Raw genomic sequence first — 14,366 nt, 5'->3', positions numbered from 1 at the left:
TATTATTATTTTTTTTAATTGAAGAAATGCTTTAAAATTTTTTTCTTTTTCTTTTTTCTTTTCTTTTTTTCCCCTCCCAGGGAAACAAATCAGAGAAATTAAGTATTTAAAATTAGAATTAAATCCTTAATTTCCCCGATTCGTTTTAATATGATTTAATGTCATGTTTTCCCCCTCGAGAAAGATGTCTTACAAAAGGAATGTAATTAAAGCCGAGGCGATGATAAGTGTTTGGGAGATGCCGAACCTCCGTAGGGATTATGGAGAAAGCTGGGATTGCCATGAAGTATTTCTGAGTCTTACAGACCCTAGAGACCCCTCTCTTGGAACAAAAGGACTTTTATAAAAATAAAGAAGGGAGATGTGGGTGCATTCAAGACAAGCCGCTCTTAGAGTCAGAGCGGTGAATTCAAGTCCTGATCTTTTACACATTTCCTGACCTCTCTGAGCCTCAGTGTCTTCATCTGTGAAATGAGAATGTTAGACTAGCTTGTCCTTCTGGAACCTTCTAATACTCTGGGAATCTGGGCATGGATAGTCTTGGTAGCTTTTGGTATATGGTCATTTCTTGGTGTGGGCTTGGTGATTTGCTTGATTTGGGGTGTGAAAATTGGTTGCAGAAGTGAGAGAAGGAATTGGAAACTAAACCGTTGAATCCAGCTATTGCCCTCTTGGCTTAATTGTGCCAGCTCTTTTGGAATCAGGAGCTGGAGTAGTCATGAAAGGGACAGAAAGAGTTTGGTTTGAGTGCAATTTCCTGTGAATGAATATGCCTAAAAAAATTCAAAGTCTTCTAAAAGTAGCCTTGCGAGTTTGCGATTCCTCCAACTCTGTTTCAGCTGGCAATCAGAAACCAGAATTGTTTGTTATCACTCTGAAAGAGAGAAGGAACTTTCCAGGTTGTCACTCATGGGCTTTTGAATAGCAACAGTTCAAGTCCCCTTCGGGTTAAGAGCTTTGAGAACTATCCCAGCCTTGTCCTGAAGTATTTATTTCGGGAAGGTTTACACAACTCGCTGAGTGGTTTTGTAGGAAACGAAGCCTCTGTTGCAGGCCGTTTGCTTCCGTGCTTGGATTGCATTCCTGTCCATTTGAGAACCCTGGCAACCCTCATCTGCCTCAGTGAGAAGCCAGCATTTGCTTTTTGACCAAATACTTTCATTTTTTTTTTCAGTTTAAACTTTGTTTTTTAAAGAGCAGCACAGCCAGTAAGTTATATAGTGTTTCACAGTTCGTGAGTGATTTAACAAGCAGTGCAGTTTCTCGGCGTGATGGTGAAGGGCCAGCTGTCCAGGCAGAATGCCTAGGTTAGAATCCAGGCTCTGCTACTTGTTAGTTCTGGGACTTCGGACAAGTTGGTAAGCTTCTCTGTGCCTCAGTTTCCTCCTCTGTAAAATGGGCATGATAATAGTTTCCCCACCCGTAGGTTTGTTGAGGTTGTAATGAGTTAAAACATAACTAGTGCATTGTGTTTCAATAGATAAGCTGCTTTCATTACTGAGGATGCTGTCATTTAATTGCCTGAACCATGATTTAGAAGTGAGGGAACTGAAGTTGAGCACCTCAGCCACGGTGACATAGCAATGAGACAGGAAACCCAGCCATGGTACCCTGGTTTCCCAGGCCACTCACTCTCCCTCTGCCATTTCTCCTACATCCCTTCAGACTGCCACCCAGCTGCCGTTTCAGACTGCTGGGGACATCAGTGGGTTGACCTTCTCTTAGGGGTGGGAGGGAGGGGAGGAGAGGGAAAGGGGAAGAGAGGGAGAGTGTTGCCGGGGAGAGATTGGGAACCACAAAACTCCTAAGCACAGAAACCTTGGGAATGTTCCGAATGACAGAAGCAGAGAAATTCCAAATATCAATAAGCAGCAAAGACATCAAAGTCATATTATGTAAATCTTCGGGCTGCTCTATTTGTGCCTTTTAGTTACATCTCTGTTGAAGGGCCCAGCTGAGCTTTATAAGCAAAGCTAAACATTCCCTATTATAATGAACCTTAAAACAGCATAGATTTCTTTTTTGTGGAACATATCCATGAGATTGTTTTTAAGGCTAAGGGGATTATGTTTTCAAAAGAACTTTGAAACAATGGGTGCCTTGGTAATAATGATGGTGCGAGGTTCTTAATTGTCCTCCACTTAGATTAGAGCTGTGCTTCTCAAACTTTCACATCCACATGAATCAGCTGGGAAACTTGTGAAATGCAGCTTTTGATTCAGTAACTGTGTGGTTGGGACTGACAGCCTGCTTTTCTAACAAGCTCCTGGTCCAAGGACCACTCTTTGAGTAGGCAAGACTTAGGCTATTGGAGTGCTTCACATATACTAGAATCCGGAGAGCCACCCTGCTATATCCCCGGGCAGTGACAAGTGTCCCTGTCTGGGCTTGGGGTTAGAGGAGTAGATAAAAGGTTTTTATACCCCTCCCTCTTCCACTGAATTCTCGACCTGTCTAAATGTAGAGGTAAACAAGCCAACAAAATCTCTCATAAGATATATTGCTTTATAGACTCTTGAATGACATTTCTTGTCTTTAAAAGGAAAGATCACACTTTTAAATTAGGAGTAAAAGCCCACATAGAGACAAAGCCAGAGATATTCCAGATTGGTTTTGCTTTCTTTCCTTTATGTTTTTCTAAGGGGAAATTTTAGCTGATAATTAACCGAAATAACCTCATTAAGAAAGACTTAAACGTTTCCCCTCTGGAAAATTTAGGTTGTAATTAAAATTCTCATCTTTTAAATTAAAATTTGCCAGACAATAACAAGTTTTGGCTAGGATGCGGAGAAATTCAAGCCGTCCTACGTTGTTGCTGGGGACGTAAAATGGTTCAGTGGCTTTAGAAACTAGTTTGGCAGTTTCTCAAAGAGTTAAACATGGTTACCAAATGATGCAGCAATCACTCCTAGGTATATACTCATTAGAATTGAAAACACCAACACTTGTACACGAATGTTTTAGCATTATTTATAATAACCAAAAAGTAAAAACAACCCAAATGTCCAGAACCAATGAATGGATAAACAAATTTGGTATATCCATATAGTGTAATAGTTTAAAGGAAAGAAGTACTGTTACTTGCTACCACAGATGAACTTTGAAAGCCTGCCAAGTGAAAGAAGCTAGACACAAAAGACCACATATCTGGATGATGCCATCTTTATGAAATGTCCAGAATACACAAATCCATAGAGGTAGAAAGTGGATTAGTGATTGTCAGGGGCTGGGGCCACATGGCAGTAGAAAGTGATTGTTAATGGATCAGGTTGTTTTTTTTTTTTATGGTGATGAACATGTTCTGGAACTATAGAGTTGTGTTGGTTGCACAGCTGTGAATATACTGAAAATAACTGAATTGTACCTGATAAAATGATGAATTTTATGGTATATGAATTATATCAATAAAAAGATTAAAATCTGCTCATGTTGTTTCTTCAGTCTTTGTTTAATTTGTTTTAATAGAATTATATTTCAGCATTGTACCTTTGTTTTTATTGGATAACCAGAGTGTCTCAGCGTGAGCACGATTGACATTTTGGACTAGATAGATAATTGTTTGTGGGGAGCTGCCCTGTGCATTATGGGATGTTTGGCAGCATCTCTGGCCTCTACATTAGATTCTAGTAGAATCCCCTTACCCCCACCCCTTGAATAATAAAAATATCTCCAGACATTGCCAAATAACTGAGAGGGCAGGCAGCAAAATCACCTGCAGCGGAGAACCACTGGCTTATCTTTAGTCTTCCTACTAAAAGCTGAGATCCAAGAAGGCAGGGACCTTGTTTTATTCACCACATGTTTCTTAGTGCTTAGGACAGTGTCCAACATATAAATACCCCAGTATCAGAGTGAATATATGAGTAAATGAATATATGTAGCTATAGCAGTACTTACAAAAATATACAACTATAGAAATATCAAAACAATCCCATACTTGGGTTAATTCCAATGCCCTAGAATTAACATCATTGAGAATATGGTCTTTGTTTTAGGGGTTGGGGGGCATTCATCAACCAACTGCTTTGCCCTCCCCATCTCACCCCAGTCTGCAAACTCTATTTATATAGAGGTGTGTTCTTTCACCAGTTATCTGGGACAGGCCATTAGAGGCCACCAACCATGCTCCTTATTAGTTGTGTGCTGACCTGGGACACCATCTGCTCCCTAAGCCTGAGGTAACCCCACAGATACCCATCTGCCATCCAGACAGGGAGTGGCCCCCAGCCCATCAGTCACCTGGACTGCCACCATTGAGGATGCCTACATTTATCAGTCACTGCTTTAGAAAGGAAACCTACTCACTGTCATCTGCAGTGAGTAGGTTCTGTCACTGACTAATCATGTTTCCATCTAACTTTCCACTCGAGTATCTTATTAAAAGTTGGCCCTGTTTCTTGTTCACCTTCAGAGGCAAAATGCTAATGACTTGCTGCAGCCAAATCCTGCTTTGGGGATTATCATCTCCTCGAATGGTTCCAGAATGTTAGCACCTGAAGTGCGAGCTTTAGACAAGGCTCGGATGGCTTTTTGTCGTTTGCAACTGTCTACAACTTTGTTCCTGAGTTTCCATTCAATGGAAACGCACATAGTTTTTATTCCCTCTCCCTTCCTTCCTTCCTTCCTTCCTTCCTTCCTTCATCCCTCCCTCCCTCTTTTTTTCCTTCCTTCCTTCCTTCTTCATTTCTTAAGCAGTGATGATTCTGATTCAACTTCCGCTAGAACACTGAGACAAAGTCCAACATGTCCCAGACTCTGTTCTTTGCCTTGTGTTGGTGAGACTATGATAATCAGTGGCATTTTTGAGTGTTTACTACATGCTTGACATTTTGCTCAGAGTTTTGACATATAATTCATTTATCCCTCACAGCCCATTTTACAGATGTAGAAACTGAAATGCAGAGAGCTCTTGTCCAAGGTCACGCACTAATAAGTGACAGAGTACACCTTCAAAACCCAGTCAGTCTGAGCCCTTAAAGATGGCATGTGTTACCTCCTCGACTTCACGCTTCTTGTTACACTTTCTTGTCTGACATGTTTGTCCTTCCTCCAAGCTTTAATAAAGCTAAAATGTTGGAAGTCTTGTCGAGTTTTTCAAAATCTTGGGTATTAGGAAGAAAGACAAGATTGTCTGAATATATTAAATATCTTAAAGAATAATAGAACTATTTAAGTTAAAACTTTAAAATGACTGGCTATCCAAATTAAATATAGACACACACGCACACACACACACATACACACAAAACTCCAACAGTGTAATTTCCCCACCTTGCCCTTCTGTAAAATGGCATTTTCTTCACTCCTGATTACGAGCTTCTTTTAGGCACAGAGATGGGCAGTGAGAGAGAAAGAAGACAGGGCTCTATCTTGCAGCAGCCTTTTCTCTCAGAAGGATTAACAAGGTGACACAGCTCTTTTTGTTGGTAGTTGGTTTCCGTTCAAGTGTAAGATGCTAGATTGAACGTATGAGTGTTACCCTAATATAAAGGGGATGGGTTGTTAGGAAGTTGCCGACAGTCATTGTATTGTCTGATTTGTGCATATTTCTTCTGCATTTGCCTACCTTTCATAAAAATAAGACAAAGCTAAATCACTACACTGACCATTTTGGTTTTCTTTTATTGCAGTTTATTTAGCAAACTCATTCAGGTTGTAGATACTATGTCCCAAGTTAGGCAGTACGATGATTTTCTGACTAAAATTCAGTGGCAATGATATATTATTAGATGAAAGATAGGATATTTTAAGGAGTTAATCAGAGTGATCAGTAGATACCAAAATTACTATGGTCTTGATAGTTGTACTTATTTTATTTTATATTTTCTCTTTCTAAAACTAGCCTGCAGATTTTTTATAGAATATAGTATAGAGTAGTATGTGTAGTATATATTATATAGAGTAGTATATAGTATATACAATAATATATATGTATATGTGTGTATGTATGTGTATACACACACACACACACACACGCATAGAGAGAGATAGAGAGAGAGAGAGAGAATACAATGTATTATACGATATGGAAGATTTTGCTAAACTGTCTTTCAATTCATTCTTGAAGAACTCTTGTTAAATCCATGAAAAATGCCCAAAGACTTTCCTCATTTTAGAACACAGCCGTAGCACACACAACTGTGTATGCGCATTTGTGTTGTGGACGGAGTGTCGATTATTCTTTCAAGACCAAATCCACATTTTAAAATCTGAATATTGGTATTTTTTGCACAGTGAGACATTCTGGACTAAGTGCTGGCTCTCATTTAAGTCTGTTGTTTTTCTCATCCTCTCCACCTGAAGAGGTGTCTTTTTGAACATTTTAACCTAGTTCCTCTTTGGCCTAACATTTTATCAGAAAATGTTTTTGAAGTCACTTATCATATTCCATATAATTAAAGTGATATGGCGCATTCTCCCATCAACACATTTTTGCCAAAATATCCAAATATCTTAAATAATCAATTCAGTTATAGGTGAGGTTAAGACATTTTTTTCAAAGCCTTAATTTGCACTTATATATAGTTAATCAAATAGTATCCACAGGAACCTAAAAGTTTATCCTATGTATAGTCTCACACAAAACACCCAAAGCTGGTGTCATTCAAGGTCCCATCAGGAAATAGGTAGCACCTTCAAATAGGATAATTGATAGGAGTTTAAGAAAGGAACTATTTACAAACCCTTGTCCAGATTCGATCAGCAAGGTTGGGAAAGCAGCTCTGGGTAGTAACAGTGGGAATCTATTCCCGCCTGAAGGCGCCAGGGGAGAGGGCAGTTACCAAAACCAGGGAGAGCTGCAGCTGTAGCTTTGGGAGAGCTAGCCCACAGAGCATGGGCTTCATAGAAGACTCACACGGCCAACATGTGGCCTGCCAGGGAAATAGTGAAGGGGATAATGGCCTGAAATCTTTTATCTTCTTGTGTCTTGTAAGGGTCTCCCATTGAAGAACAAGGCAGCTGATCAGGTGGAGTTCATTAGAGGTCTGCCTCCTGGGCCGCAGACCCAGGAGATAAAAGAGAGCAGATCTGGAGGGCAAAACAGAGAATGCACGGCGTTGGTGAATATTCCCCAAGAGCAAACCTAAATGTCGTGTTTATTAGTTTTCCTCCCATTTTCCAGAAATGCACGCTCAGGGAGAAGGAATGATGATGCATATTGGAGTTCCTTTGTTTATCTGGAAAATGAATCAGAAACTTCTGGCTAAAATGACTATCTCTTCCCTTTCCTGCTTTTCATGCTTATTCCCATGCCTGTGTGTTTTAGAAAGTAGAGCAGCAGCTTTTATGTGACAAGAGAACACAGCAAACAGCTGGAACTTAGAGTCTTATTTGACAAACACTTTGAAATAATGATGTATTTAATTGCATCACATCAGCCATCAACTAAGAATGATTTTACTAGCTAAAAGTACGGTATTAAAGTAAGCAATGTAAAATTGCAAGCATGATTATCTGTCCTTACATAACCTGTTTCTAATTATATTTATTGGTACTTTGTTTATCTATAAGAGCAGTGACTGCTGAAATTTTAGGTTAAACTATATAAGGAGAAAAATTATTAATTTGGAAAAGACTAATATTATTCTATTTTCTCAGCAGGACACAATATTCTATAGGAGAATAGTTGGAGAGTTCCCAGAATAGACGGAAAAGTCATTTCCTGACCCAAATTTTAATGAGAGAGGCAAGACAAAACAAAATCTCTCACACACACACAATTAAAGCATACTCCATGAAATCTTAATTAACTGGATCCCTCAATACAGCTGTCAAAGAGAGGTTGATTTAGGTTGATAACAAGGATTTCATTTTAAAAAGCAATGTCTAAGAAAGTTTCTATGGTAAGATTGGATATAGAGTCCACCTTCTTCCTTGTAATCACCATTGACCTTCCAAATAATACCTTGAAACCCTACAGCTCCCAAATAACCCATAAAATACCACATCACATTCATCAGACTACATTTATGTACAGAAACGGCATACAATAACACTTTGCTGTCACCTGTGTCTGCGGTTTCTCCACCCTATATAGAGTACAGTCCAGCAGTAATCTGAGAAGTCTTTGCATAGGAAAAAATATAAATATCACATGGAGAGGGTGGTTGGTAACTAGAAGGGCCACATGAAGAGGTTCTGGGTGCTAGCAGTAGATACCAAGAGGGCATTTTGATCCCTGGCTACACTGTTTTTTTATTAGTATGAGGGTAAAATGGGCATGTTCCATTTGTGAAAATTTAGCAGGCTATACAATTATGATATGTGTATTTTTCTTTGCATGTGTTATATGTCAATTAAATATGTGTGCACACGTGTGTGTGTGTATGGGCATACGCTAATCACTAATCCTGGTACTCTTACTTATCGCGTAGGATATGGCGGCCCTCTTGTCCAGATAGCTTTGGTTTCTCTCTTGGTCATAAGAGATAGCAGAATGAACAGTTGAGAAGCAAACATGTAGACATTAAGAAAAGAAGAAAATTTTATTAAAAATAGGGATTAATAATCTGGGACATTTCGATTAATAGCCTAGTTCAGCAGTCGAGGTTCTGAGCAGTGACTTCATGCCCTCATGAGGAATTAAATGATGTAACATATACTGTTACTAAGGTTGGGGACATTTTAGAAATCTTCCACCAAGATCAACTAGTTAAACAATTCACTGCTGAAAGGTGAACTTTGCTTATTGTAAAATTGCTTTACGCCAACAATGATGAAAAACAGAGGTATAATTGTATTGCCCTTTAGGGAGGTTCTTTGGTTAAGCTGTGTTTAATCAGGAATTCCATTTAAATAGGTCACCACATTCCCAAGTCATTCCATATGATCAAAGTTTCACTGCAATGTGAAATGATCTGGACTTTGTAAAGAAACATTACACATAAATGGCTGCACAGATGCAGAAATAATTGGTGTCATCAGCCAGGTAGGCTAAAATAATAGACTATTAGAGCCACAGGAAGCATCAGTATCACCTGATTCAAGCCCCACACTTTACAGTGCAGGAGATTTAGGCTCAGGTTAAACTGACATCCCAAAAGTACATAGTTAACTTATGGTTGATTGCAACCGGAACTGAAGTATCTCTATTTGTTGATCTGTGCCCCTTTACTCAGCCTAGTTCTCCAGAGCAGAGGTGTAGGACCAAGCTGACTTGGGTTTGAATCGGTTTACCTCTTGGATTTGCTAGTTAGGTGTGACCCTGGGCCCCAGTGACAATTCTACCTATGAAAAAATATTGCTTGGGCCTTAATTCAGAGGCACAGACATTCAAGTGCTGCATGGCAAGTATCCTGAGACGGCAGCTCCCTAAAACAGAACTGAGGCAGGAGGAGACTGGAAGGCGTAGAAACCTTTCTAAGGGTTTTAGGTTTCTCAGCCTCTGGGAAATGCCCAGTGGAACTGTGCCCTGCACCCTTGAGACCTGCAGGGATGACTGGTGTAGTGTTTGAATGTTATCTGTTCTTTTAATGGCAAGTCCAAACATGCTGAGCATGGTTTGTACCCCCCAAGTGTCACTAAGTTCTGGAGCCTAATTGTGGCTTTTGTTAATGTTGTCTGTACCTGTGTGAATACATGTACCATCTATGAATATAGTAATAGCATTTTATCTCAAAAAGCTGTGATGTGAATGAAAAGAGATAATGCATTAAAGTGGGTAGTAAGATGCTTGGCACACACTACAAAAGTTGTGTACGATGATCGTTATTCAGCTACAACACAACAATGAATTTGACATTGATAATGTTCAGGAAGCTTGACCATTATTTGACTTAGATAAGTTTCTCTTTATAGCGTCTTTCTTAAAAATATTGGCTTTAGTGACAGCACTAGGCAACAAAAAAAGTCGATAAATACTTATTGTTTAGGAATTGAATCTAGTTGGTACTCTTTAAGCATTGTTTTGTGAAGAGACAAGGATGTAATTGAATTTTACTTTTTTCCAAGCCTGGCCTTTGGGTTGGAAGACCTGAGGCCAAGCTCCTGCTCCATTACTTAATAAAAGTGTCAATGAGCAAATTATCAGACCACTTTGAGCCTGTTTCCTCATTGTTATTATGAGGTCGATCATGCTACCTACTAACTGGGTGCTTATGGAGCTCGAGTGAGAGAAAGTGAGTGTACCTAAGGAGATGAAAAATGTTGGTGATGAACTTTAAGGAGTGGAAATCTTAAGGATATTGTGTTTACTTCTTTTCCAGTTTTCATCTTGCTGCTACAAAAGGACACGTGGAATGTCTCAGGGTCATGGTTACACATGGCGTGGATGTGACAGCCCAAGATGCTGCTGGTATGTGGTCTTTATCTCTTAAGTCAATAGGCCAAACAAGAGTAGGTATCACAAAGATGATTCATTGTGGAAAAGAAGCACATTAGAAAAAAATGAAACCTCCAATGACTAGGCTCTAATGCAGTTTCATCATTTGTGCCTTTACAAGTAAGTGTTTTCATATTATATGTGGTTAGTCAACTAGAGACTATATATCTTATCCCTCATTTAAAAATATTATTTTTTCTAAAATTATATGATTGGACCAAGCGATATTTCCTACTTTTTGTTTTTATGAATCATGGCATGAGGTGACGAATAAAGTGAGTCGTTTAGAAGCTCATTTCGTGAGATAAGCCATGGTCCTCATTTGGACCAGCTGCCCTTGGTTCTCACCCTTACTGTGTCTCACTGCATCCGAATCACCTGGGAACTTGAAAGGCAGGAAGGGAAGAGGGGAAAGAAGGAATAAACAGCACACACACATCTCTCACATATATACCCAGGCTCTACCCTCTGAGATTCAGATTCCAATGTATGAAGATTGCCAGACAACTGGTATTATTTTTAAAGCCCTTAAATGATTACATTGTGAAGCCGATGTTGACAAATGATGAACAAAGCAACCGGAGAGAAAAGGTAGTGGAGCCTTGTCTTTTATGAACATTGTTCTACGTGGAAAGAGCCTCTGGGGTCTCCAGTCTGGGATTCTGCCCCTGCTGGCCACGCCAAAGCATCAAAGCAACTACTGGGGGCTTCTTGTTTCTCTATTGTACTTGAAAATCTTTGGCTTTTGCTAGTGTTTACTAGAATAGGAAATGGTCTAACTCTATAGTCTTTATCTAGGCTTTTCATTAATCCATAATGGATTCCTTTTTCTTACCCCTAAAACCATGGCCCCTTAAGAATAATTATCTGTGGGGTGGAGTGGGACATAGGTCAGTCAGATATTGTGAGAATTATTATTCAAAACATGGTTGGAAACCTTGTATTTCAGAATTGTTTTCATAAAGTCTGTAGCACTTTTTAAAAAAATTTAAATATCTTCAGTGGCTGGGAGTCTTTATTTATTTTTTTAAGGATAGGCCAAGAACCACTTGAAGTCAAGTCAGGCAAATGAGGTGTCTCTGGTAAAACCATTTCTGGTCAAAAATAGGGAGCGATTGAAGTAACAGAATGATTTTCCTGAGGAGCGCCACAAAGAGCTCCAAAAATATTTTGAAAATTGGCAATACCCACAGAATGAATGGTTTCGTTAAGTGACTGCCTTGAGGAAATACTAATTTATGTTGTACTAATTAAAGTCATCCCTAATTCCAAGCTCAGTTGTTTTGTTTTTAAAGTTTGTCGTTGACACTTTTAAAGTCCTACCACATACACTTCGAGCAGTGTGTTTGGCCGAAGTATTCTTGATGGGATGCATGTCCTCTTAAGTAGACAGGGCGTCCTCTAAGAAAATCATAGTCTAAAAGAATTAAAGCGAATAAATTAGAGCTATGATACAGTTTTGTTTTACTGCATTTGATATTTAGAAATAGGTTTTAGACAGGAGTCTAGTTATTTCTATCATAACCAAGCATCTTCTCTTCCTGTCTTTTGATTATGAGGAAAATATGTTTCTCTGTTATGTGCTCATTGTAGAAAATTGAAGAAATATAGACAATTATAAAGAAGATAACCAGTGCTTCTGTTCCTACAAAGAAGAAACAAATTGTACTATTTTGCTATATTTCCTTCCAGACTTTTCCTGGCACATTTTTACATAGCTGAGATGACATTATATAATAAACTCTACATCCTGCCTTTTAAAAAAATATATATATATTTCACCAGTATTATTTTCTGCACTAAAAGCTCTTAAGAAGCATAGTATTTTGTGGCCATGTAACACCATGTAGGTAGAGTTTATATTTACTACCCGAGCTCTAACTCAGTTTTTAAAAGCCTGGTTGGACAGTGAGACCTGGACACCCCAGTGCAGTGTACACTTCCTGCCAAATGAGGTGACATTGCCCTCCAAGAAGCAACACAGCAGGGGAGACTGCAGACCCATCCTGGATGCCTCTCTCGTCAGTAGGAACTTCCAGAGTCTACTTTTGTCAACCCCAATTGAAACTGGTGGAATCCACAGCACTTTGTGGCCCCAGCACGTTGTCCAGAGATTCCATGAGTGGAAAATGTCTTAAAGTTGCCCATCACTTCCCTCTCACCTAACATGTTTAGCAGCAAGTTCAGCACGTTGGTTCTTGGCTTATTGTCTCGCTTGGTCTGAATGAGACACTAACTTCTCATGATTTCTTGAAAGCATGCAAGGAGAACGTTGGGACAAAAGAAGGAAAAAGCTGTGTGCAAAAAATGTACATGGAAATGTCTGTTGTGTTATCTAGAATAACACTTCTCAAACTTTTTTCTGTCACGACAAACAAGATAAATGTCATGCCTATGTCCTTCCTGTTGGCTAATCACTACCCCCATCTCTCCCTCTCAAGAGAGCATATCAGAGTCTAAGGGAAGGACAAGGACATTAGTCACTGTGCCTTAGTGATTATCATTAGTCCAAAACATTTTATGATAGCTAAGGGATGAATTAATGGCTCAGCTCTTATAGGAGTTGTCCTTTCATTAAGCCTGCTTTAAGTATTGCCATATTATTACTGAGATATAGTCATCTTCAATCCCAACACCCGCTGAGAACTGGTACAAAAATCTGTTACCATACACCGTACTGCCCCATAGAGTTTCTGGAAAAGCCTGCTTTTAAAATATATTACACTGACCTTTTTTTTTTTCTTCTTTTTATCCACACAGTCTATAGATTGCCAAATTGGTACATGCCCTACTTTTTAACTAGATTTAAGTTGTAGAGCAAAGGTTTTTAGCATCTGTTTTTAAACAACTATCCTTCCACATGAAATGCTTAGAAGTCTGACCAGATAATTTTTATAGATGCTTTATAAACAATCATAAGAGCAAAGCGCTGTCAGAAAATAGGGCCTTGTGTAGAATTACCAGACAGCATCAACAATCAGGTCATTTTAGATGGCCTTTGAGGCTTAGACGAGATGACACACATGGGCATCTCAGCAGTGCCCAGCACACAGGGGATGTTCCCATTATGACCATTGCTTCTTCACCCAGGTCACCTTTATTCTCTTTTATACCTGAGGCTTTTGAAAAGTTTTCACATCTTTACAAAAAAAAAAAAAAAAGAGTATTTGAGAATCACCAAGCCAACTGCTCTCATTGTACAAATCAGAAAAAGAAAACCCAAAGGCTTGCAGAAGTTCATGACTACATTTTTGGTTTGGGGAATTTTCCCCCATTTCTTAATTGCCTGTTTGCCAAACAGCATCACAGGCACATAGTGCCAGCTGGGAAAGTCAGTTCCTGAGTTCACTGCACCATCTCCAAACTGGACCTACGTCATTTGTCCAGTACCTTTCATTGCTTTGTTTGCTCCTGTTCTTCACGGATGTAAGAACTGGCATTTCTGCCTGTTTCTTTAGAAAACACTTCTGCCAGACAAATAGCAAAATTGACTCCTGGGCTTTTTGGTGGGGAGGGAGGTGGGAAATGCCTGCATCAACACCCTGGAGTGTGAGATGGGATTAAACGGAAGCATTAACAGATTAAGGAAGACCAAAGCATCTTCTGTTTGTTATCAGTGCTTCTCTGAAGCATTAGCTTTCAGACTCCCTTTATTAGCTGAGCAGACTATATTTGGCACATTGTGACAGGGTGGCATAAACAACATGGAATTTTCTCTCTCTCATTTGAAAGTCCAAAAGGGGTATGACAGCTCTGCTCCGCACTCCTGTTGCTCCACTAGCCAGGGTGTTACTGCGGTTCTATGGCCCAGGATGGCTACCTCTGAGCCTGCAACACAGTAGCAATAAGGGGAAAGGCAAACACAGCCCCCAAATGGCTACAATCAGATTTGGGGGGACAGAAGCGTGATCTGTAGCCACACTCGGTTTTATGGGAAGCTGGGAAATTCTGGGCAGCCATTTGTCCAGTTAAAATATAGCTTTGCTGTAGAAGGAGGTAGAAACAGAGATTGAAGGATGATATGCAGTTTCTGTCATGCTCCTAT

At 39.5% G+C, this 14,366-nt stretch overlaps 1 protein-coding gene across 6 annotated transcripts in view; it reads left to right on the top strand.

Annotated features, from left to right (window-relative positions):
* RAI14 (retinoic acid induced 14) overlaps positions 1 to 14,366 on the top strand; it is a 128,591-nt gene that overhangs the window by 86,440 nt on the left and 27,785 nt on the right. For all 6 annotated transcript variants that reach the window (XM_039842699.1, XM_039842698.1, XM_039842701.1 and 3 more), the window contains one exon: positions 10,206 to 10,294. In XM_039842699.1, the coding sequence (XP_039698633.1) occupies positions 10,206 to 10,294 (89 nt within the window). The remainder of the gene's footprint in view (positions 1 to 10,205; positions 10,295 to 14,366) is intronic.

The sequence above is a fragment of the Pteropus medius genome, unplaced genomic scaffold (genome assembly GCF_902729225.1).
Source record: "Pteropus medius unplaced genomic scaffold, Ma_sr-lr_union100, whole genome shotgun sequence".
NCBI classification, from domain to species: domain Eukaryota; kingdom Metazoa; phylum Chordata; class Mammalia; order Chiroptera; family Pteropodidae; genus Pteropus; species Pteropus medius.
The sequence above is the reverse complement of the archived record's forward strand: the minus strand, read 5'-3'. Positions and strand labels throughout refer to the sequence as shown.